The following is a 22,942-nucleotide window of genomic DNA, read 5'->3' on the forward strand; positions in this document are numbered from 1 at the left end:
AGATTATCAAATATTGGAGATGTTTTGTTAATATATATTATTTCTTAATGGTTTTTTCTAGTACAACTAGAGAATGAAGGATAGGGATCTGAAATCTCGTGTTCATGTCTACTTACATGTTGAACCAATTGAGCTCATCGTATTGACTTATTTCTTTAATGTTATATACTACCAAAATCTCTTTAATATATAAGACTTATTCCCATGACATATAATGTATAGTTCTACATAATAAAGAAAAAAGTCAGTCGTAATTTTCAATAATTTAAAATCTCCCCCAAATAAACAAGAATTTGTATACTACGCATAGAACAATAACTAATCGAATAGATCCTTTGAACACGTAGTACTATATCATCAATCCATGTACACTACAATCTGCATTTTAAAATTGCCTTAATTTTCCCCTTACAATATATCATTTGAACTAAGTAATTTCAATCAAATATAGAAATAGGCCAATAAAGGCATAACCTTACTCTATGTAACCTTCAACCATCGCTTCTCTTTGGAAATCACAGAGAGAAGGGTTTTGTATAAACATCGAATGGCTGACACGCGGTTAATTGTGGCTCCTGCAAGAACACCAAAAGATTAGAAAGCCTTAACAGGAATGAAATTTTGAACCAAAATTCTTCTTAGCATCAATATATTAGTATGGTGTTTAGTAGATTGTATGCATTTATACAGCCTAAACCAAAAGGGAACTCTTGAATAACCAAATGATCTACCACGAAAAGTTAAGCACCTGTCTAAGCCCACCGAGTGCGCTCCCTCCGGTCAAAAGCATGGTGACTAAAGATGTCATAGCACCACCACCAATGTCACCACTACCACCGGCATTTTTTATAGCATTTCGCATCGAGTTCAGTATGCTTCCGTATGTAGTTCCATGTCCCCGCTCAATCGCTTGGATGAAGCAGAAAGTCATGGCACCTGTTGATGTTATCTTTGATAGAGCCTGTTCGCGTTTAAGTAATTAGCTCATCAGTATCATCGCATTTCTTTTCTAAAATGAATTCTAAAGAGATGAAATGAATTGTGGATTATGGAACTTACCGATGTATCAGCAGAGGTTTGGTTATCATCACAGCCACTGAAAGAAATAGCTTCTCCACCACTCGTTCCCTTCCATACTCCAGATCGGGGGCGGTGGTCCTCCCACATGTATTGTCCACTCCTACAACCAAGGGAAAAAACGACAAACTAAGAGTTGAACCAAAGAGGCATCAACAGTTGAAAGTAAAACAATTAAAATACCATTTTGGTCTAGATACAGTGAAGTTTGTTCAATTTTAGTCCTCGTAGTGTCACTAAATCTTAAATTTAGCCCTTTAAAGTTCACTTTTATTGAAAATGGTTCAATAATGATAATGATCTTCATGCATGAAAGTATAGTGTGTGTCATGTTTCCAAAATTAGTAAAATGCTAGTAGATAAAAAACGGTTTAGAAAAGACCATTTAAAGTGCAAGAACTAAATTTACAAATTTAAGAGTACATGAAGTAAAATTGAGAAGAAAAAACCTCAAAGCACAAGAACCAAAATGACATTTTAACCTTTTCTTTTCTATCACCACTAAATCTTTTGTATAGTTATTTATAACCATCAAATTTGGTGCGAGCAACATCGATGTCACATGTTAGGTCTTGCTGGACATAAGCATATTTATAAGATACCAACCTGCCCATTCTGCATAGAAATGGCAAATCTAGTACGGTGCCACTATGGCAAGCATCTATGAATGCATGAAGCTTCACACCTTGAGGAAGAGGTCTAACAATTGCCGCGTTAATTTCATCATCAACGATCATTCCCTGAGTTTCAAAGTCCAGAGGGCAAAGGGTTTCATCATATCCATCTACTTCATCACCATTATAGTTCCTTTGGCGAGAACCGTGGCCGGAATAATGGAATACCAAGGAATCACCTGGTTGACAACCTTGTACTAGCCAAAACAATGCCATTCTAATGTTGTTCTTGTAGGGAATTCTGTATGGATCAGTTTCTTCTTCTGCATTTCATTTTCCAAAATGACAATAAGTAAAAACAAGTGGTGAGACAAAAGGATACAGAAATAAATCAACAACAAATTTAGAAGTAATTGATAATTGAGAGACTGAGACGATAACTTATAGAGCCACATTATACCGAGCACAAAAGTTTAGGCAGTCTGCAAGAAAACAAGAGATGTGCAGACATAGGTTCAGAGTTCATTAAAAGAGATCCCTCCCATAAGAAATGGAAATCAGCCTAAATGAACTCAAGGACACAATTGTACAACCCATAGAAGTAGAACAGAACTTGTTCAAGTAAGGTCTCCTATTTGTAGCCTAAATATGATTTGAAATCGAGCAATCAAGGTCTCCTATTTGAAGATAAGTTATCTTTTGATACCTGTTCAAATGGTCTGAAACATATATTTATACAGTTTCTTGGTGAGTATAAACTATCAATCTAACTACCCTAATTCCTTTTGTAACTACAGCCTCTTCTCATTGCAAGTCATCGGAAGGCCTTCATTTGTGGCCCTTGCTTTGGATTTTTCTAATATACTTATCATTTCCTATCCTTCAAAAAAAAAAAAAAAAAAAATAGCATGTTATGATCTTCGATATTTTTCCAAAGTAGTCTTGGTCAAGAGTGGATCTACGATGAACTCCAAAAGGTTCTTTAGCTCAACACGCTAAATTGGCCAAGCCAAGAGGGAGGAGGATCTTGTTCCTCTTGATAAAAAGAATTTGACATTCATTTAGAGAAAAAAAATTGAAGAATACGTGGGCATTAATTTTTTTTAAAAGGGCCAAACTAAAAGAAGGGAATCCAGTCAAGAGAATAAGACCAAGCGAATATTTACATAAAACCCGAGAAATAGAGGTCCATAGAAAAATAGAGAATCTATCGGACATTGACATAAAATCTTACACCCCTTGAAGATTTTGTTGTTTCCCTTCCCCGAAGCTGCCACCAAACAGAACACACCCCAGCCTCCCCTAGAGTCGGCGAGTAGTTGAGAGTGATGACCTCAAAGCGTACAATTTTATCATTTTCTTGTTACATATCAATAGTTCTGAAACTGTACCCACGATATACCCTCCTATAAAGCATAAAATTACCGTTTCATTTTCCACCAACTAATCGTCTGTCCGTCCAATATGTTTGCATAATGACCCATTAAAGGCTTAGAGGTAGGAAATTATATCCAACACTCAACAACATATCCTCATAGGTCCATACAATCTGGACCTGTTAATCCTGTTGGCGGTTCAAGTAAGGTTGTCTATCCTTAGAGATCCTAAACCACACAAGTGAGTCTCTGATACTTCCAAATATAATGACAAAGAAAAGTGGCCATTCAAACATTTCCTATAAGAATGAACCCATCAGAAGTACCAACAAGCAGAAGAGAGTTGTGATTTCCATGACAATTAGAGAGTTAGGATAAAGAAGCAAACAGCAATACAGAGTACATCTCACGATGAACAACAGAGATAGAGACAGAGTTGAGCAAAAATACCTGTAAGCATGAGGATAGAGTCTTCTGGAAAACGGAATTTATTGATCAAAAGATAACGCATACACTTAGCATCGTTAAGGCAGCCCTTGAGTTCATGTCTCGAGTACCTGTAAGAAACCCCACAGATCACAGCCCTTTTACGGCCATGCGGGTGAGCTGGAGGTCCAGGTGGCGCATGATTGTAGGGCGATGGAGCCGGAGCCGAAGCCGGCGGGGGCGCTTGAGAAGGCGACGGCGGAGGGACGGCACGTGGGTCCATAACATGTGTCACAGCCTTACATATAGCGCATCGAATCGACGGAGCTCCCGGCGGGAGCTGGAGAGGAGTCCGGCAGCCGGAGCAGTTCACCAACATCGGCGGCGGATGCGAATAGTACATCGTCGAATCGCAAAACCAATTAACCACCGAATTAAAAATTTAGGGAACAGAATTGTACCAATAATTTCGGAACCGGATCTTCAAACAAAGATCGATTGGAGGAAGAATAAACCTCAGGTAATTGGATATATGTGACGAAACTTCGTCGAATGATAAGCCTATTCGTCAAACAGCCTTTAATGCAGCTACGATAACGATTTCAAATTGAAAAAATCTTCTGATTTCAGCTTCGATTTCTTCGTCACGAAGCTTTTTCTCCGGTAGTAGTAGTATAAGAATTTATGGCTGATTCCAGAAGGAAAGACAAATTGGGTGGGAAAAATCTGGAGAGCTGTTTCAAGATTCAAGGAAAAACTCAAAATTCATATAAACGAGTGATGAAATGGGAAATCGTCTTCTCGGAATTTTGCATTTTGAACGGGAAACCCGAATCAATGCTAAGCTTTTATTTTTATTTTTTAATTTAAAGGATTGGGATCGAATTTTATGGGAAAAAAGATTTTGAAAATATTTAAATAATTTTTTTTTAAAAAAATGCGGTTTTGTTGGATTGGATTGTTTGACAACATTTTCAAAAAGAATCGTTTTGAATTATTTATTTATACCTTAAAAGAAAGAGTTATAATATACAAAATTGCAAACTTAAGATGCTATTTGATATAAAATTGCGTTTAATTTTGATATATATATATAGAGAGAGAGTTTTGTCAATTTAAAAAGGGTTCAAATTCACTAAATATAAAATTAAAAATTTCAATGGATTGATTGAAATTTTTGGTTTTACCATACTTTTTTTTTTTAACCTTAATTGAGATGGTTAATTGCCTATCGATTAAATTATAAATTTGGTTATATTGGTTGAGAGAGTTAGAACTAAATTCCAAGAATTTAGTTTTTTAATTTGATAAAACCTCGAGTATTTTATCGAATCATAAAAATCAATTTCGAGTGTTGCGAGTCAAAATTCATAAAGTTTTTACATGATTATTGTGGTGGTTTTAAGGTTATGCCAATCTTTAAAAGAAAAAAGAACATTATCTTAGTAACCTTCAATTTTACAGTATTGTTAAGAAATCATGTTAATAAATGGTCATATAGATAACATAGAAGAATGTGGTTTGTTTGAAAATTGAAAAACAATTCAATATCTCAGTTATAATGAGTTAAAATTATAAAATTTGAAACACAAAATCCAAATTAAGACAAAATATTTTAAACCCCTAGAACCAGATTGAAACTAGACCGAAAACGAAGTATTTCGATCTAGTTTTAAAACAATAATTCAATATTTAGAATAAAAATAAGATAAAAGGTCGGTAAATTTTTTCAATTTTGAAAATAGATTAAATTAGAAACTATAAAGCTCACCATGAAATAGTCAAGACGAATAAGAGAATAGAAAATTAGGAGTGGTTGATTTTCCACTTTGCTTTCCTTCACAATCGTTGATTATTAGGTATGTTGCCGCCGGGACACGATTTTTGAAATTTTCCTTTTGAATGGTTTTTCATCCTAACTTACAACTTTGGTCCAGAATTATATCCCTACAAACTTAACAAGTTTTAACTTTTATACTTAACATCAAACTCTTCACTTTCCTAACAATTCAGCCGTCCAATAATTTAGTGCATAAACTTTTAGTACTGATACAATTTAGTCTTTAACACAAAAATAAATAAGAGCACCTTTGTGACAAGAAGTCGATCATTACAATTATGAGATAAAATTGTTTTTGTTTTAGTTATAATAATATGTGTTTGAAGCGTTAAAAAATAGGAAAAATTGGAACAAATAATAAAGATAAAATGGTGTTGACGGTAGTTAATAATGGAATACAAAATAGTCTTTATTGTCAAAAATGATTATTATAGTTTTAGATAGCATTTCCCTCGATATGCCCTAAATGATTACCTTTATTACATAGCAACTTGGTATCTGTAACTAAAGAAATTTAATCCTTAATCACTTTAAGAATCTATAAGTGAAAAAAAATTCTAAAATCTTAATAATATTTTGCACAATAGAGAATAAATCATTGGACTAAATTGTTCTGTATTTAGAAGTGTAAGAATAAATCATAACAAATAGCAATTTAAGAACTAAATTATTGAATCTTTAGAATAAATTTACATATTCAGTAAATAAAAAATAAAGAACGTGAAGTAAAAAAAAAAATCAGTAAATATGCTTTCCATTTTATAAAATTTATTTTAGTTTTAGGAAAAGCAATTTGTGAAACAAAATGAAATGAGAAACTTCTATAATCTATTTGTCTTCTCGAAAGATCGTGTATATCATTTAGGAAAATAAACATGATCATTGCAAGATTAGGAAAACTTATAAATTTGGACCGAACTTAGTTCCAAACTGTTTAAAAGCTAAAATTCATTCCTATAGTTTTCAAACCCCTCCTAAATAGTCCCTTGATTTCATAAAAATCTCAATATCAAACAATTATAAAGAACTATTGAGGATGACATTCTAATTTTGAAAAACGTAGGACTAAAATCTAACCTTCTCCAAATTATAAGAGCTAAATTTGTAATTTAAACTATTATAATCTAATTAAGAAAAGGTTAAAAGTTTCATTCATTAATTGAATTTTTCTGAAGTAGCTGTCATTTTCATTCCAGGCTTTTCAAGTTTTCATTCCTTGTTGCTGTAATCATATTTATCTTGATTTAATATGGAGAGAGAGGAAGAAAAATATGAACGGAGGATTATGGAATTGTACCTTATAATTTGAGCCAAACGTTAAAAGGCAAGTCAGAAGAACAGGGCATAATGGAACATCAGACAGTTAAATAGCACAGACAATCTTCACAAATATCAGTAGTCAAAGGATCCCTTAATACCCTCCAGACTCTCCCCCATCGACAACCTGCAACCAAACAATGATTTCACACTTTAAATTCAACAAATCCTAAATACCGAAGGTCTGTAAGGTTGGTTCATCAGTGTTATGTTTTCTTTTCAAATATTAATTAAAACTGAACTATAATTGACAAATAGATGAAAAACATCTAATTATAGAGCTCAACTAGATGAAGAATACTCCACTACTTAGAACTCCAGAACAGATCCTGCTCCAGAAATTTCATAGTGAATACTCTTCTTGCTTAATACTCCTTGGGAAACGAAGAGAAGAGAATGAGATCAAATAAGAGAAGTATTGGAAAGGGTTGCGTTGGGGAATGGGAGCAATAATATCCAAGCACCTTAGATCCACCTTAGATCCCAAATGATTAAACACACATTCAACAAGGCCTATAGAAAGATAGCAAATCCTCCAGCAATGCATAAACTAATGGTCAGATTCAACTGAGCAGCTTAAGTTCCTTGTAAGCACAGAAAGGGGGAAGGAAACAAGTCAAGAAATAATAGGATACCATTTTGATTCTCGAATGGTTAAAAATTTCACAGTGGAACTAAACATGGTGGGAGATCTCCGATTTAGTAGAATTTCAAAACATATTAGATATGCAGAGTGATTTATACTTTATAGCTCCCGATGAGTTAAGAAGCAACTAGAATATAACCAGTGGCCAGATTCAAAGATCCTTGCAAACAATCTCTATTCTGAGGATATAGCATTTGAGACTGGATTGAGAACGTATTACATGGACTAGTGAACCAAGCAAAAACATTTTCAAATTCCTATTCAAATGGTTGGAGGACGAAGTGAACGGTGGAAAGAATGAAAGTTATAACAGCCAACACGACCCATGTCTTGTTCCGGACAGCAAACCAATATTTCATATAAGAAATAAATCAACTTTCATTTCTGGAAAATAGAACAAAAGTACTCTACTTACTTATATATACAATACTTATACTCTTGACTCCTAGCAAGGTCCTTTTCTCCTTCCTCGAGCTACATTAACGCAAATCCAATGTTAAACTCATTCACTAATCAATTAAAGAAGAATAGCCAGAGAAATACGAGCACATAACAATAAGAAAAACATAATCTCACCGGATCACTACCATAAACTAGATCGTAACAAGTAGGAGAAAGACATCGCAGGGCACAATTTTCCTTTTCGGTAGTTGAAGATCTGCATTGCCAACCCCACAATCCACTGCACATTTTCAACAAATTATCATAACAAATCAAAGCACTAACGGATAGGATGAAAAAAGAAATGAGAAATTACATTTTCCAATTACTCTAAAAAAAAACCCTAAAAATAGCTTGAAGTAAACGCTAACCTCTCGATATCGGCGTAACACTCCTGCTTCTTTTGCCGGGTTTCAGCATCCTGAATAATTGAAATAAGAATCGGTAGAATCAAGTGAAGAGGAAGAAAATTACGATCCGAGAAGAGGAACAAAACTTACAGTGACTGGACGGCGAGATTTGGCGATAACTGTATGGGTAGTGAGCAATGAAAAGATAAACCCTAGAAGGATCAAGGGTTTGAGTGTGTTGAGAAGCTTTGAATTTTTCGAAGAATTGTTGACTTCCATTGTTGTTGATCAAATTCACATTCCCTCGGCTCCAATTGAATCCATTGCGCGCTTTTGCACTCGTATATATATAGTGTTCCAATTGTGCAGTTGATCTTCTTCTTGTTACTACTGCTACTATAATTATTGTTGCTTAACTTTAAACATTGAGATTGACATGAAATTAAATTATGTGTGTATGTATGTTTATATTGTTGAGGATAATTTTTTGACTCAAACATATAAATTTGACTTCATAAGGACTGTGAGGATTGAATCAATATACAAATCAAATTATAGGAATAATTGTAGATGTAACAATTATATTCAAAATAATTAAGTATATAGCAATATTTTAAAAAACTTTACAAATCAGTCAAAATCTATCAATAATAGAATATCATATTATAAATATTTATTTATCACTATCGTAAGAGTCTACGATAAAAAGATCTATATATTTTGCTATATTTGTAAATTTTTTAAATGTTCCTATGTATTTAATTATTATTTTTAAAATTACCACTAATTATAATTATCCATAATATGATCAACTAGAAGAATAGCAATCTACAACTTACTATTTGAAAAAATATGATAAATAAGAATTTGTAAAAACCCAAAACATTCCTATATATATATATATATATAATATTAGTTACTTTCTAGAACTAAAAATAGTAAGTACACTTTAATAAATTCTTAAACATAATTGCCTCATATGCTTGTCTAATCAAACTCATAATCTTTTGTCTTCATTTTCAATCGACCCCTAGAAACACTCCTATATCCCTTATTATCCCATAATTATAACCGAAAACATTGCCCAACGTGAGGTATAGAAAAAGAGAAGGGAATGGGTCAGAGCACATACTAATCCCATGAATAAGCTTCAAATTTGTTGCATTCACGTTACTTGGCCCAACGAACCCTACCTACAAAAGTGAAAAAGAAAGTATAAGATTGATGTATCAATTGTTTATCAACATTCATTCATAATGATTATTAATACGACTGAATAAACCGTTATACATAGATGATAATATAATACAAGAATATACATTAAAATTAACTCTAGTGTTACTTGATAAATAAAACGTATCAAATATACAAGTAAATTCATTTGATGGAGGTAAAACTACGATAATTAGAAAGGTAAATAAAATCAACTTTTAGAAAAGAAAAAAACATTTTAAACAACTATATGTAAAGAGACCAAACTTTGTGACTAACATACATTATAATAATAATAATAATATATGTACCTGGAAAACATTATGATAAAATATAGAATTAGAATCTATGGACTATACTACAGTACTCCCCTGCATTTGGATATGACTATTTGTCATACACAAAAAATTCATAATATATAATGTTTGATTATGATTTTTAATTTTTAATCTTTCTTTTGTTTTTTTTTTTTCTTTGATCGTCTTCTTCAACCATTTATTCAGCTAAACAAGTTTCATAATGCGGAGGGGACTTTTGATTTTGACTTTTGATTGCGTTCATCAATTAATTATATATGGGTTTGCCCATTTTTTACTATGTAAGATTCGAGAAGTTTAGAAGGATTTGGAGATTATAAGTGGATGAAATTCATTTTCCTTAACTAACCCATTATTCGATTTGACTTCCACACCTTTCTTCTTTCGCCATTCTTACTGTTTTTAGCTCTTAAGCAGCTCGATTTGGCAATTTTTTTTCCTCTCTCGCACCTGGCAAAGAATTTGAGCTCGAGATCTCTTGGGTTTTGTTAGACATCATTTGGGTAATTCATTAACTTGTTTTACTGTCAATTAATGGCTGATGAATCAATCTCTGTTCCGAATAAGGATATGTTTGTTGGATTTTTGTTTAAATTTGATGTTTCTAGATATGGTGGGGATATTTTGTCCGTTCGTTTTTAGTTTGGGTTTTTTTTTTCTTTTGGAAGCCAAATTTCAGGGTTCCACCACTTTGGTGAAAATACTACATCGGTTTTATGAAAATGAATCTGATATGGACTTCGATTTTTTATTTACAATTTCTCATCGCTATTATTTTTCTGGGTTGTACTGGTTTTTGAGAAAGTTATGTGAAAATTTGATTGGTTTTCTGTTATATTGCTGTTGCTTAGTTGAATCAGCCAGTGGAGTTCTTATTTGGAATTGTAAATATTATACAGTTGTTTGCCATTTCCAATCCCAGCTTCTAATTGTAATTGGCTTGTTTATCTCTCTTGTTTATTGTGTTTTCTTGCACCTGTGGCCAACATTTTGAGTATCTCGTTTCATTTTTCAACTCATACCTAACGTGGTTAATGATTCATCAAAATGGCCAGAATCTTGATCCGGATTTAGCATCAAGCATACTTCACTAGCATTTCATTAGGTTTATGTGCAATATATTTCTTCACGAGTATTTAGCAAAGACGATGAGGAAGTGTTATTCGAACTTTTTTCAAATGGGAACTAGGAATCTGTCTATTTTTGTGCTCTGGACTTTTGGTTTTTCCCGATCTTTTCAAACTGTCTAAGTTCATTTGGAAATATGTTTTGCCCTTACAGTTATGCTCTATAATTTTGATACAACGTCAGTTGCAATAATCTCAGGGGAAGTAAACGCTTCTTCCAGACTTCGTAGTGTACAAGAGCTAAAATTTTTTAGCAAAAAATATCTCTGTTTATTTTTTTTCTGTCATTTTGATGTGTTGAAGTATTTCCCTGTCCATCCTTTTGAATTGACGGACATACTCTGTATTTGATGCATGGTAATCATAATATTGTGAATGAAAGTTGTATGAATCGTCGGTATATGGACATCAAATGATGTAGAGTGCTAGATTTTTTCGTGATGGACAATGTTAGTGCTGATGCAATCAGAAGTTGCCGAAGTGAAGAACTTGAACTTCCAATCTGATGTCGACTACCCATAGCTCTTTGCAGGGGCATGATGATGACAGTGTTCAGGCTGCAAGATCCCAACTAAAGAAAAGGTGATTAGGTTGAATTACTTTCATAGCAGGATTGCTGATTTTTTGCTCACTACTAAAATCAATGTGGGTAGTACCAATTGATTAAAGTAGGCACTGAGAGGTCTGGATAGGTTATATCTTGTTATTTTTAATTGCCTCAACAGTCTCATTAAGGAGGGATAAGCAGGGAAACTAGTTTGGCTAATGGCTTAAATAGCAGCTGAACTGTTCATATGATTATTGTCATCCTCCAGTGAGGTCTAATCTGATACAATTGTTTCTGTAGGCTTACATTTGAAAGATCTCTTGGTTCTAACAATCTGAAAAGAGCTGTGGATGTCAATAATCATCAAGACCAAGAAGATATGGTATGAACTTCTTTGTACAAATTGATCAGAATTTATCTTTAAGCCATCTGCAACATCTTAGAGTACTTAAAGTTGTACATAGGAACTGTTGTCACGAGTAAGAGCACAGGAAGGGGAGATTCAACTTCTTCGTCAACAAATTTCAGTTGCTTGCTTGAAGGTATAAATAGCTTAGATGACTCTGGGTTCATGTGATATTGGTTTTTGCTGTGTACTTATTTCAACATCTGTTATACCTTACATAAGAAGTATCTGTGGTGAAAGGAATTACGACTGTTGAATGAGAAATATGCACTGGAGAGGAAATTTTCAGATATAAGAATGGTTTGTCTTTGTTCTTGGATATAGTTGTATGGGCTACTGTTATTAGATTTCTCCTCGTTCAGTGGTTTCTTCGCATTATTATTCAGATAACACAATTCTTTTTTCTCGTTGTGCTACAGGCAGTTGATGAGAAGCAAACTGAAGCCATTACTTCTGCCTTCAATGAGTTGGGATACAGAAAAGGAGATCTTGAAGTGAACTTAAAATTGACTAATGAATTGAAGGTTTAGTTTCTTTCCGATGCTATTTCCATCTAATACCTTGTGTGGGTCACGTCTGCTTATTGCAATCAGTCTCTCCATTCTTATAACCTGTATATTTTTGGACCTATGAATTCAAGAGGGAAAAAAAGAAAATATCACCCCTAGCCCAAAACCCGTGAAGATTACCTAAAAAGAAAGAAAAAGAAAAAGCTTCTAGTTGGTATTCATCAGAAAGGAGAGCGATGAGAAAAAAATGTTTCGACAACCAAAATAGGAAGTTAATATCTGCTTATGTTAATAATGCTGAATGGTACCGTTCTCATTCTCTAATAGGCTGTGGATGATGAAAGATATCACTACATATCATCGTTGCTTGGGCTTTTGGCAGAATATGGCATATGGCCTCAGGTCATAAATGCCTCAGTTTTAACCAACAGTGTGAAGGTAAATTCTCTACATATAATGCTTGAGACTATTTTTCACATCTGCCAAATTGCATAAATCCAACTTTCTTGCGGATATTCTGGCTATCCTTATTCCAAAGAAATCCTGAAAAAAAAATTTGGTAGAAATTTTGAAGCAGAACACATGATATCTATGAGCCCACTTAATCTATCTCTAGACCTAATTACACTATTACAGAATGCTCTCTGGTCCAAGTTAGTGTTTTCTGGCAGAGTAGTAGTGTTCAATGTGTACTTATTGCCCTTTTGGATTCTCCCATTGGCCAATTTATTGGGTTAGTTTGTGATACATGTTGCAACATTTTTATACTTACTGATTAAGAGGTTTGTTTCTTCTTTTTCTTGCCTTTTTTTACCTCTCCTTCTTTTTCATTTTTCTTTACCTCTTTTTCTCCTCATTTTTTTGTAGCTTCTTCATGATCAGTTGCAGCGGAAGATCAGAACTTCTTATGTAAGCTTGCTAATATTAAAATCTGTTTCCTTTTCCCCAATTATAAGTTACCCGACTAGGATAGATAAACGTTTGCTATATGTGATTGCAACTCCATATTGTCATCTACTAGCATTCCTTCTTATTATTGCTTCATTTATTTTTCTCTATAGACCGTTAATCTTTTCTATAGTGTTATAATGGCAATTTTATGTCAAACGGATAGAAGGTGGGCAGGAGGAAATGTTTGATATTACAAAATTTCACTGCTCTTCTTGGCCCACCATTTTTTTTCTTCTTTTTTTTGAAAAAGTTCCCTTCTGAGAGGTCTTGATGAAATTACATGAAAATTTTAGAACTTTATGCCTGACATGCAACTTTGTCAAATGTCCTGTTTTAAACTAATAAATTTCTGAATACTAATAGGGTTTTATTGGTAATATTAGAAGGATATTAGTAAGGGTATAGTGGTAATTGGCTAAGGAATCTTGATTATAAAATGTCATAGTGTAATCTCTTCTTTGACACTGCAATATAGTTTGGTGTGTTTTCTTATATTTTGGTACCTGCCTAAAATATAACACGATAAATTGTGAATTATCTAAATGTTATACTGGTCCACTGGACCAATTTTCATGAAGTCAGAAGCACAACTTTTTTAGCAGTTATAATTTCCATCATCCTTGTTTCCAGTTATTTGTAAGCAATGTGATTGTTATCTCTCTTATAATAACTGTCAATTGATATTGATAAATTGTTGTAATAAAAGCTCTGTATCTCTTCATCACAGGAAAAGATTGGAGAACGAACATCTCCTGCTGAAAATCAATTCGAGGGTGGATTTCCATATAAAAAGAGAGAGAATACTGATGTTAAGTTCTTTGAGAGTGGATATCAATATCAAAAGAGAGAGAGTGTTGATATAGGGACTTCAAGATACCAGCTTCCTGCCAAAGCTGAGGTAGTACTGCATTTAACTACCTTGATTACTATGTCTTTCTCGTTTGCTTTTACAAACTTGCTACTCTTTTTTTAAATTGTTTAAGTGTCTAATATAATTAAATTTATCATAACCCATCGACTTAAACTTTTGGGTGATTTGGGAAATTAACTTTGTATTAGGACTAGGAGTAGGAACTAGGAAGTCCAATGCTCAAACATTGTACAGTAATTTTCTTCCTAGTTAATACTGTTAGAGTGTTGATATAATTAAATTTACCATGCCTTATGGGTCCATCAAAATGATTTAACGTAATTTTCATCTCTGTTTCGTGCAGCCTTTGAGAACAACTGATGATATGTTTATATCTAGGATGCAAAATAATATTCCAGGACCAGTAGACTTAAGTCTAAGACCTGAAATGTACCAGCCTGTCAACTACGACAATTCTCCAGAACCTTTATTCTATGCTGGCAGGTATGGCATTCTAAGATGTGGTGTGGATACCTTTCGTTGAACTAAAAAATTCAGTGTCCTGCAGATTGGTTATGTGTTCACCAAACATTCGTTTGGTTGATTTAAACCAAATGAAATTATTATTAACTAAAAATGATTTATTTTTTTTGCTAAGAACAAAATAATACATTCATACATTTATTTAAATTTCATTTAATAATTATTTTTAGGTTATTTAAAATAATTTCCAAGTCTTTGTAGCGTAATCTTTCATAATATAAATCGAAAATGACTTACTAAGATACTGGTATTTTATGTTATTTACAATAAAATATGATTGTAAGTAGTAACCTGCACAATTTGAATCCAACTCAACCCCAATAATTTGTGATTGGGTCGGGTTGGGCTTGTTATTTGCCCAAGAGTTGTTTGAGTTGAAGGAATATGCATCCCAAACAATTTTGTTGGTCTAAAAGGTATCTTAGAGTGAGCACCTTAATGGTATGATAACCACTTCCAACTAACATACCTATTGAGTTCATGCCATTCAATTTTCACATAGAACAGTTAAGATTTCTCTGGAACTCTTTATTCTTTTTTCTTTCTTTCTTATTTATTTATTTTGTTTTTTATACTATGGAGCCATGTTTCTTCGGTTTCAACTAAAAGCCTGCTGTTAAAAAACTATATTACCTTTCAGCTCGACTTTAGTTGGTAGCATAAAAATATGATACATGGAGATGACTTTTGCATATCTTATCTCTATTACCTTTCAACTATAAAACCATATTATCTTAGGGAGGTACCTGGTGCTTTTACCCCTCCAGTTGATGATGATGCTGTGGAATTGCAACGCTATCCAGCCGATGAGAGATACAACCCTGTAATGATTGGTGAGTTTTCTATTTATTTTAGAGGGTGATTAATGCACCGTGCATATAACTAGTCCTTTACCAAGACATGAACACTCACATGAAGTTTTAATCAGAGGGACCTAGCATCGAGAATTTTCAAATAGTTGGTGAGGCTACTCCAGGGAGCAGACTTCTTGCATGTGGATATCCTACACGAGGGACTTCTCTCTGTATATTTCAGGTGACATGCTCTGGTATCATTTAAATGAAGATCTAAGTATTCCTGTGGAATGTTCATAAATTAATGATATGGGTTTTTGTGTCAGTGGGTTTGGCATCTTGAGGATGGCACAAGGCAGTATATTGAAGGTAATGGAAATGATGGCTTTGCAGTATTTGTCATGCGACTTTCTTACATTTCTTTCTTTCTTCTTTTCCTTTTCTCTTTGAATAGCAAGAAAAATGTATTATTGAAATTGAAAAATATACAACAAGGTATGGAAGGCGCTACAGATCCCTCCATCTACATTGTAATTTTTTTTTTTTTGGAGGGGGGGTGGGGGGACTCAGGATACCATTTTGCAATCTTTGCTACTAATTACTAGTAGATTGTTTTAGTAGCTTTTTCTGATCGTTGAATGGTTTTTTCTTTTGATGTAGGAGCTACAAATCCAGAATATGTTGTTGGAGCTGATGATGTTGATAAACTAATTGCTGTGGAGTGTATACCAATGGATGATAAAGGCCATCAGGTTTTTGATCAAAAACTTTGAATTGCGATACAAAATTTATTTTACATGCTAATACTAATAGTATATGAAATTCAGAAAACCAGTCCGGATTTCTTAGATTGCAATCGTGCATTAATTTTGGTGTCTTATCTTATCAGTTATCGTATTCTGCTTGAAGTAAATTTTGGCGTCTTATCTTATCAGTTATCAATTAAAACTTTGAATTGTGATAAACAATTGTGATTTATTTTGATTAGAAGGCCTTTCTGTGTTTTTACGCTGCTGCTTTTCCAATTATCAGGGAGATCTGGTGAAGCTTTTTGCTAATGATCAGAACAAAATAAAATGTGGTAAGTTGATTAGAATTTTAATCATCAATCTAAGTACCGACCCTTATTGCATCTTCTTGAGGTTGCTAAATTAATCGCTTATCTGGACAATAATCCTTTGCCTATTTTAGCAAAATCATATTTTCTCAATTGGTTGATGAGATGTTAGCTAGCTATGTGTTGCCTCCAAGAGCAGGATGTGATGGAAAGTTTGCAAATGTTCTTGGTGGGCTGAAATTTCATGTACTTAATATTAAATATTTTTTTACCCCTTTAAAAGCCTTGACCCTTGTTAACAAAATAGTTCAAACTACTACGTTGTCTTTTGTAAATTATGTTGATTCGTTAGTTGGTTAGCATTGTTATATTTTAGGCATTTTAATATACTCCCTGAGCTTTCTAAACTAGTTTCAACTTCCATTATAGATCCTGACATGCAACTGGAGATTGACACGTATCTCTCAAAGGGTCAAGCTACATTTAACGTTCTTTTGCTGGTAGGTTTACATGATATAACTAAACCTTCTAGAAAATTTCATATCTTGGGTTGCACTTATTTCTTACCCTTATACTGAGTTAAAGTGAGTCAACTTTCACTTCAAGTCCATTATTTTGTCGGAAAAAGCCCTGAGCTAAAATATATTGTGAAACCAATATCATCCATTAGCTGGTTTCCATTTTACAGAAGATTTGTAGCTAGTTATAGACATTTTAGTGGTTTTATAAGGTCTTTTTTTTTTTTCATTACTATTATTTTTGCTCAGGTTTTCCTAGTTAAATCGTATATTTTTTGTAGATTTGGGCACGTTGATGTTGAATTTAGATAATTTTCTTCCTACTTGATTTTGTACTTAGGTTTTTATTTCTTGTTTCCTTTTTGTTGGTTTGACCATTTTTTTACTTGAAAAATGTTTTGTTAGGAGTTTTGTGGTTATTTAATGGTTTTTGGATGATTTCAATTATTATTTTTTTTATAATTTTTAAAATCTTCGAAAATTTTTCACCTGGCATCTAAATTTTTTTGGTTAATATGTTAGCCATCTGCTAACTCTGTATTATAATGCAAGCGTTTAGGAATATGGTGCTTGGTGAATTCAACATTTAAAAAGAAAGCATTATAGGTACACGTATACATTCTTGAGTTGCTTACCTATACTGCCACTTCAGTTTAGTTGCTTACCTACTATGCCACTACCAAAAAGTGAAAATAATTTTTTTCTTTTAGGATTTATTTTCATCAAAACTATAATATTCTTTTAAATTGACTCCCATATTGTCTTGCAAACATTTACTAGCTTACTATTCAACCAGGTTTCAACTTTAATCTAGAGACACCAGTAAAACTTCGTAACTCACAAACTGTCTTCTCATTTTTGTTTGGATGAATTTTTTCTTAACCAAACAGAGGGAAGGCGCTCGCTCCCATACACAGAATAAATTAGAAGGGGAAAAAACTTATAAACTGTAGATCAATCATCAATGGTATTATTTGTTAATTGTCATAGTGTCAGACTCTTAAATGGTAAGGCATTAGAATGAAACAAAACTTGCCTTTCTTCACCTGTTGAAGGAGCTGTATCTAATAGAATATAAAATACACGGTAATATTAAATACGGTTTTACGGTTTTGACCGACTTATATACTAGATATTTATGACATTCTTTTCATACAGATTGATTCGTCTGAAAATTGGGAGCCAGCATCTATTTCTTTGAGGAGGTCTGGTTACCAAATTAAGATGGGAAATACGGAAGCTGTTGTAATTGCTGAGAAATATTCAAGGGAATTATCGGTATGTGTCCTTGTTAAGAGTCAATTTACTGATGATGGCACATAAAAGTTTAGTTTATATTTTCAAATAAAACAAAGTTTAATTTTGTATCTTTATTATATATTTGTCGATGCAGTTGAAAATTCCTTCTGGGATCTCTACACAATTTGTTTTGACATGCTCAGATGGATCATCTCTTCCCTTTAATACGTATGATGTTAGGTAATGTTTCCTTCTACCAGATCATTTGGTTCAATGTTCTCAGACTAACCAAAAACCTTGGGCTCATTAATATCACCTGCCCTGTTTCTTTCTTTAGAATTGTCTATAATCAATAAGAAGCATATTGTACCTGCACATCTCTTGAGTTTTATAATTGCTTATTTCTCTAATAATTATTCAGTCTAGGATGCTGATTTTTCTTGTAGGATGCGGGATACTCTCGTATTGACAATGAGAATGTTTCAAAGCAAGGTATTCTCTCTTACCAAAATTGAGTTTATAAGGATCAATTTTTCGACACCATTAAGGATCATATTTGATGTTTACTAATGAAAATCACTGCTGACTTTGGCTAGCATGCATTTATTTTCTTTTGATAGTATTTTCTTCTCTCCAAATCTGTGCCATTAAACCCGATTTTATTAAATTTTTGGAGATTTCAAGCTCTTAATTCTAACTCTAGGAGACTGCGAGAGTTTTATTTGATCGAGGTTTCTGTCAAAGGGCTCAAATCATGGAGCTCGAGGGATTCAAACCTTCGACCTCTTGTTGAGAGTATATGCCTTAACTAGTTGAGTGATGCTCAACAAATACTTTTTGCTTTCGAGAATCTGTTGCACTTTTTCGGTTGTCTGATTGTTCCTCATGCTATTAAGTACGAATGAAAATAGAGAATTCCTAGATGCATGGGCTACATCATTTTTGATATGCTTCGAGTTTTTTACTAAATTCGATATATGTTTCAAGCAGGCAATGGATGATAGAAGGAAAGGAAAAGCATAGATCAAATCCCTTCGCCATTCAAGTATTGTGTCCATATTCATCATTCATTCATTATGCAAAGGAGAGATGTAACTGAATTTGTTTCATCATAGCCTGAACTAATAAATGAAATAAATCATAAAGGTCTTCTGTTGCTGCTATTTTACCTCTTACCCTTTCATAGACAACTATGCATATCTTCCCCTATGAGTTTCTTCCCCATAATCATATTTAACATTATAGATGGAGCTCTCTACATTAGTTTGGATTAATTGTAGATGTAAGGAATGGAAAGAACAGTTATAATAGCACACTTCCACTTATTTTTTTAGTCCCTCCTTTTGCTGTACAAACATTATTTATAGATACATGAAAATGGCCCTTTTCCCAACTCTCACGATAAGGAAAGCCACACTGCCTCTCTTTGTTTGGTAACATCGTTATGTGTCATTGGCTTCTTTGGTTCGTTGGTTGTGCGTAAAAGAGAGAATGGTATGGATAGCCAAAAATGGGATATCCAAATGAAAATTGATAAAAGTAGAGGATTTTTATTTTTTTCGTCATCTGCTTGTGAGATTACCGAAATCAATATGGTTCTTTCTTCAACCTCGCCCATTTCTGGAATCAAAGAACTAAAGCGTGAATCAAAGCAAGACTCAAGAGGGATGAGCGAGAAGAAGAATTTGAAGGGAAGTGTGAAGCAAATTTGATGAAAAAGTCGAACAAGCGAGAGGGAGAGGAAGAAATTTGTAGTCAACTTCTAAAGACAAATAACATATTTTTGAAAATTATCATTATTGTTTAGTTGCAAAATTTTGCTTGATTTTATAGAATATTAGTGGAAAGAGAATGAAAGTTTTTTTTAAAACAAAAAACTTAAAACTAACTTAGAGTAAATATCCTAAAATTTTAAATTTTGTTTAAAGAACATTGAGCATTCAAAATTTTAAACAATACTCTTCAATGAAGTTCAAAAAGTTTCTTCGTTTAAAGAATGTAGACTTTTTTTAAGGTATAATATTGTATTTTTTAAACAAAGTGTAAAGTTTAGGAATATTCTTTTATTAATTAGAAAAAAAAAAGGTTATGTTTGATAACCATTTTATTTTCAGTTTTAAAACGAAATCTTGTTAATTTTTGTATTCTGTTATCTACATTCTACTTAAGTTTTTAAAATCAAACAAAAATTTTAAAGCCTAAAAAAATTGTTTTAAAAAGTTTTTTTTAAGCTAAAAATAGATTTTAGAAAAAATGGTATTATAATAGTTAAATGAAAAGAAAGCTAGGAATAAAATTTAAAAATTTAAAAATAAAAACAAAATTGTTATCGAACAAAATATGTCATTTTCATATCTTAATCCGATAAACGTTGATTAGACAAACGACATATGAGGTATTTTTCCCACAAGAATTTCAAGAACTACTACTCGTAATGGCTTTAAGGCTGAGGTACTTTTGATATAACAATTCAATCAATGTTTCGTTTAGGGCATAATAATTATAAACTTGCTCTCGAGAGTTATGTTTTGTCGTGCTCATTGAAGTCATATGTATGAAAAGATCTCAAAACTTTTGAAGTTGGTGTAACCTCTCTATGAATCGAATTAGATTCATTAGAATATAAGACATACGAACGAGGGTTCACATGTTCTTAATCTCATTTCGTAATTTGCAACAGTGATGAGTTCTATTCAAAGGATATTTCTCTTTTCAACCATAATTGTAATCATGTCACTTATAACATAGTTTTCCATTTACGAAAACTCGGAAAGAATAAAAAGAATAGTTATAGTATCACTTTTTTTTATTTTTACGGTTAAGATTTATGTCACTTCATAAGGAAAGTCACAATATTTTTAATGTGTAATGTCATTGGCTTCTTTAGTTCATTGCTTGAGTGGGGACATAAAGCATTCTTCACACATTAAAATGGAGGATGAAATTGGTCCCATTATTTGATATTTTGAAAGTGACTTTGGAGATTTAAAATGATATAAATGAAAAATAAAGTATACTAAATTGAAGTTTGACATGAGTTCATCAACTTTAAAACTCATCAAAATATTTCAATTTTTTGTACTTTTTTTTCTTGGTCATGTGATATTTTATATATTATGTTAATTAGAGTAATTATAAAAGGTAGCAATTTTTAGAATAATTATTAAGTATGTAACAATATTTTTAAAAAAATTATAAATATAGCAAAGTCTATCAGTGATAGACTACTATCGTTGATAGACCCTTATGGTTTATACCAATATTTACTACATGGTCTATTAGTGATAGACTACTATCGTCGATAGATTTTGACAGATTTTGCTATATTTGTAATTTTTTTAAAAATGTTGCTATATACTTAATTATTTTAAATATAATTGCTACATTTGCAATTATCCCATAAAATTATTACAATTGCTAATTGATAATAATATTGATTTAATAGGAAATAATCTAGGTAGTTAATTATATGTATTTTTATTATTAGGTATAATAGTTGATCTAATTAGTGCTTGTTCGCTTCAAACTAGAGATATGACCCATTGAGTAGTAACACAACTTTAGGGGATCAACCTTAGAATCGATCTATAGAAATATAACTATGGTCGTTTCCAATGTATTGTTTTTCTCATCTAATAGTGAGGTTTCCTACAATTAGTTGGAGAGAGTTAAAGGAAACCACATGAATTTCTCGACAACTATCCTTGACAAGTTTAAACTCATGCATGAATACTTTATTAATCACGAAAGAATATATCAATTATTGATCGTAATATCTAAAATTTTATCTCCAACAACTATTTATTAGTAAATATATCATCAAATAATTTTGAATATTAGAGTGTTTATGAAGTAACTCAAAGTTTATTTAGCTATTAATTTTATTATTCTATTTTTAACGGTTAAAGTTGTTTCCATGATTTTACTTTTTAACATACTTATTAGAGGCTTTAATTATCAAAGTAGTTTTAACTAAACCTTAGATAGATATCTTAGGTTGTAATTTACAAGTATTATTTAACAATAAAGTTAATAATTCTCCAAGAAATTGAATTCAAGTATATTGGTTTGAACCAATTTATATTAGGAATTGTTTCAAGACTTCTTTTTTCTTTTCATCTCAAACGTCAAATCCTAAAGTTTTAGGACATTAGGCAATGCTTGAAAGTTTAGAGATATCACATTCCTTGTAGGTAAACCATCAATATCACATACAAAGACATGTTATTGTTTAAAGCAACCATTTATTTATTGGGTAGGGTATATAAAATAAAAAAATTTCATCTAAATATTATGTTATATTCTAAGGGTAAATTAAAAGAAATAACCCCGTAGATATACATAGCAGTCAAATCCAAAATATTTGTAAATATTACAATATAAAAAAAAGTAATTATAATTAGTCGCAAGTTTATGAATAATAATTAAATATATAGCAACATTTTAAAGAAATTGTAAATATAACAAAATCTATAAGTGATAGGCTTCTATTACTAATAAACTTATTTGTAACATAACCTATCAATGATAGAATTTGACAGATTTTGCTATGTTTACAATTTTTTTAAAATACCGTTATACATTTAATTATTTTGAATCTAATTGTTATATTTACAACTATCACTTAAAAAAGTATACGATAGTAATCGACTAATCGATGATATCTAGAAATGCACGGACGATGATCTTTATGATTATTTAAAAAAACTGTAGCCTTGAAAATGATGACGATATTACATTACATTATATTATGACCATGAGTAGCAAATTAACTGCCACATATTC

The 22,942-nt window shown here is 32.2% G+C and overlaps 3 protein-coding genes across 24 annotated transcripts; 1 reads left to right on the forward strand and 2 right to left on the reverse strand.

Annotated features, from left to right (window-relative positions):
- Nucleotides 1–282: 282 nt before the first annotated feature.
- LOC103483445 (metacaspase-1) lies at nucleotides 283–4,379 on the reverse strand. Its single transcript, XM_008440064.3, has 5 exons — nucleotides 3,518–4,379; nucleotides 1,684–2,014; nucleotides 1,060–1,180; nucleotides 749–961; nucleotides 283–575 (listed from the first exon to the last, which is right to left on the reverse strand). Exons 1-5 carry the CDS (start codon nucleotides 3,894–3,896, stop codon nucleotides 516–518), a joined length of 1,104 nt encoding a protein of 367 aa, XP_008438286.1. The 5' UTR covers nucleotides 3,897–4,379; the 3' UTR covers nucleotides 283–515.
- Nucleotides 4,380–5,721: 1,342 nt separating this feature from the next.
- Nucleotides 5,722–8,518, reverse strand: LOC103483444 (uncharacterized). 2 transcript variants are annotated; one of them, XR_536576.3, is made up of 6 exons: nucleotides 8,238–8,478; nucleotides 8,109–8,158; nucleotides 7,873–7,978; nucleotides 7,712–7,770; nucleotides 6,631–6,777; nucleotides 5,722–5,837 (listed from the first exon to the last, which is right to left on the reverse strand). XR_536576.3 is itself a non-coding variant. In XM_008440062.3 (5 exons), the coding sequence occupies exons 1-5, from the start codon at nucleotides 8,364–8,366 to the stop codon at nucleotides 6,726–6,728; spliced, it is 396 nt and encodes a 131-aa protein (XP_008438284.1). In that variant the 5' UTR covers nucleotides 8,367–8,518; the 3' UTR covers nucleotides 6,617–6,725. The 2 variants fall into 2 exon arrangements, 1 of the variants encoding a protein (XP_008438284.1); XM_008440062.3 differs by lacking the exon at nucleotides 5,722–5,837 and having other exon boundaries at nucleotides 6,617–6,777; nucleotides 8,238–8,518.
- A 1,268-nt stretch (nucleotides 8,519–9,786) lies between these two features.
- On the forward strand, nucleotides 9,787–19,490 carry LOC103483446 (uncharacterized). 21 transcript variants are annotated; one of them, XM_051085980.1, is made up of 20 exons: nucleotides 9,788–10,119; nucleotides 11,126–11,325; nucleotides 11,591–11,672; nucleotides 11,755–11,832; nucleotides 11,937–11,996; nucleotides 12,116–12,220; nucleotides 12,533–12,643; nucleotides 13,073–13,114; nucleotides 13,884–14,054; nucleotides 14,371–14,510; nucleotides 15,288–15,382; nucleotides 15,478–15,584; nucleotides 15,670–15,712; nucleotides 16,004–16,095; nucleotides 16,376–16,424; nucleotides 16,830–16,900; nucleotides 18,077–18,196; nucleotides 18,312–18,397; nucleotides 18,604–18,649; nucleotides 18,861–18,968. In XM_051085980.1, exons 2-20 carry the CDS (start codon nucleotides 11,249–11,251, stop codon nucleotides 18,948–18,950), a joined length of 1,665 nt encoding a protein of 554 aa, XP_050941937.1. In that variant the 5' UTR covers nucleotides 9,788–10,119; nucleotides 11,126–11,248; the 3' UTR covers nucleotides 18,951–18,968. The 21 variants fall into 21 exon arrangements, 18 of the variants coding, with proteins under 18 accessions (XP_050941939.1, XP_008438295.1, XP_050941937.1 ...); XM_051085981.1 differs by having other exon boundaries at nucleotides 11,165–11,325; XR_007821601.1 differs by lacking the exon at nucleotides 18,861–18,968 and adding an exon at nucleotides 19,145–19,490 and having other exon boundaries at nucleotides 9,789–10,119; nucleotides 18,579–18,649.
- Nucleotides 19,491–22,942: the final 3,452 nt, after the last annotated feature.

This window comes from Cucumis melo, chromosome 6 (genome assembly GCF_025177605.1).
Source record: "Cucumis melo cultivar AY chromosome 6, USDA_Cmelo_AY_1.0, whole genome shotgun sequence".
Taxonomy (NCBI): domain Eukaryota; kingdom Viridiplantae; phylum Streptophyta; class Magnoliopsida; order Cucurbitales; family Cucurbitaceae; genus Cucumis; species Cucumis melo.

Excerpts from the sequence above, each read along its gene's own strand:
- LOC103483445 (XM_008440064.3), bottom strand. The coding sequence starts at position 3,896 with ATGTACTATTCGCATCCGCCGCCGATGTTGGTGAACTGCTCCGGCTGC. Across the intron at positions 1,181-1,683 it reads TTTCTATGCAGAATGGGCAG|GAGTGGACAATACATGTGGG; the intron begins GTTGGTATCTTA and ends CCTTGGTTGTAG. Across the intron at positions 962-1,059 it reads AAACCTCTGCTGATACATCG|GCTCTATCAAAGATAACATC; the intron begins GTAAGTTCCATA and ends AAACGCGAACAG.
- LOC103483444 (XM_008440062.3), bottom strand. The coding sequence starts at position 8,366 with ATGGAAGTCAACAATTCTTCGAAAAATTCAAAGCTTCTCAACACACTC. Across the intron at positions 7,979-8,108 it reads TGTTACGCCGATATCGAGAG|TGGATTGTGGGGTTGGCAAT; the intron begins GTTAGCGTTTAC and ends GAAAATGTGCAG. Across the intron at positions 7,771-7,872 it reads TAGTTTATGGTAGTGATCCG|CTCGAGGAAGGAGAAAAGGA; the intron begins GTGAGATTATGT and ends GCGTTAATGTAG.
- LOC103483446 (XM_051085980.1), top strand. The coding sequence starts at position 11,249 with ATGTCGACTACCCATAGCTCTTTGCAGGGGCATGATGATGACAGTGTT. Across the intron at positions 11,997-12,115 it reads AATTTTCAGATATAAGAATG|GCAGTTGATGAGAAGCAAAC; the intron begins GTTTGTCTTTGT and ends GTTGTGCTACAG. Across the intron at positions 18,650-18,860 it reads TGAGAATGTTTCAAAGCAAG|GAGACTGCGAGAGTTTTATT; the intron begins GTATTCTCTCTT and ends TTCTAACTCTAG.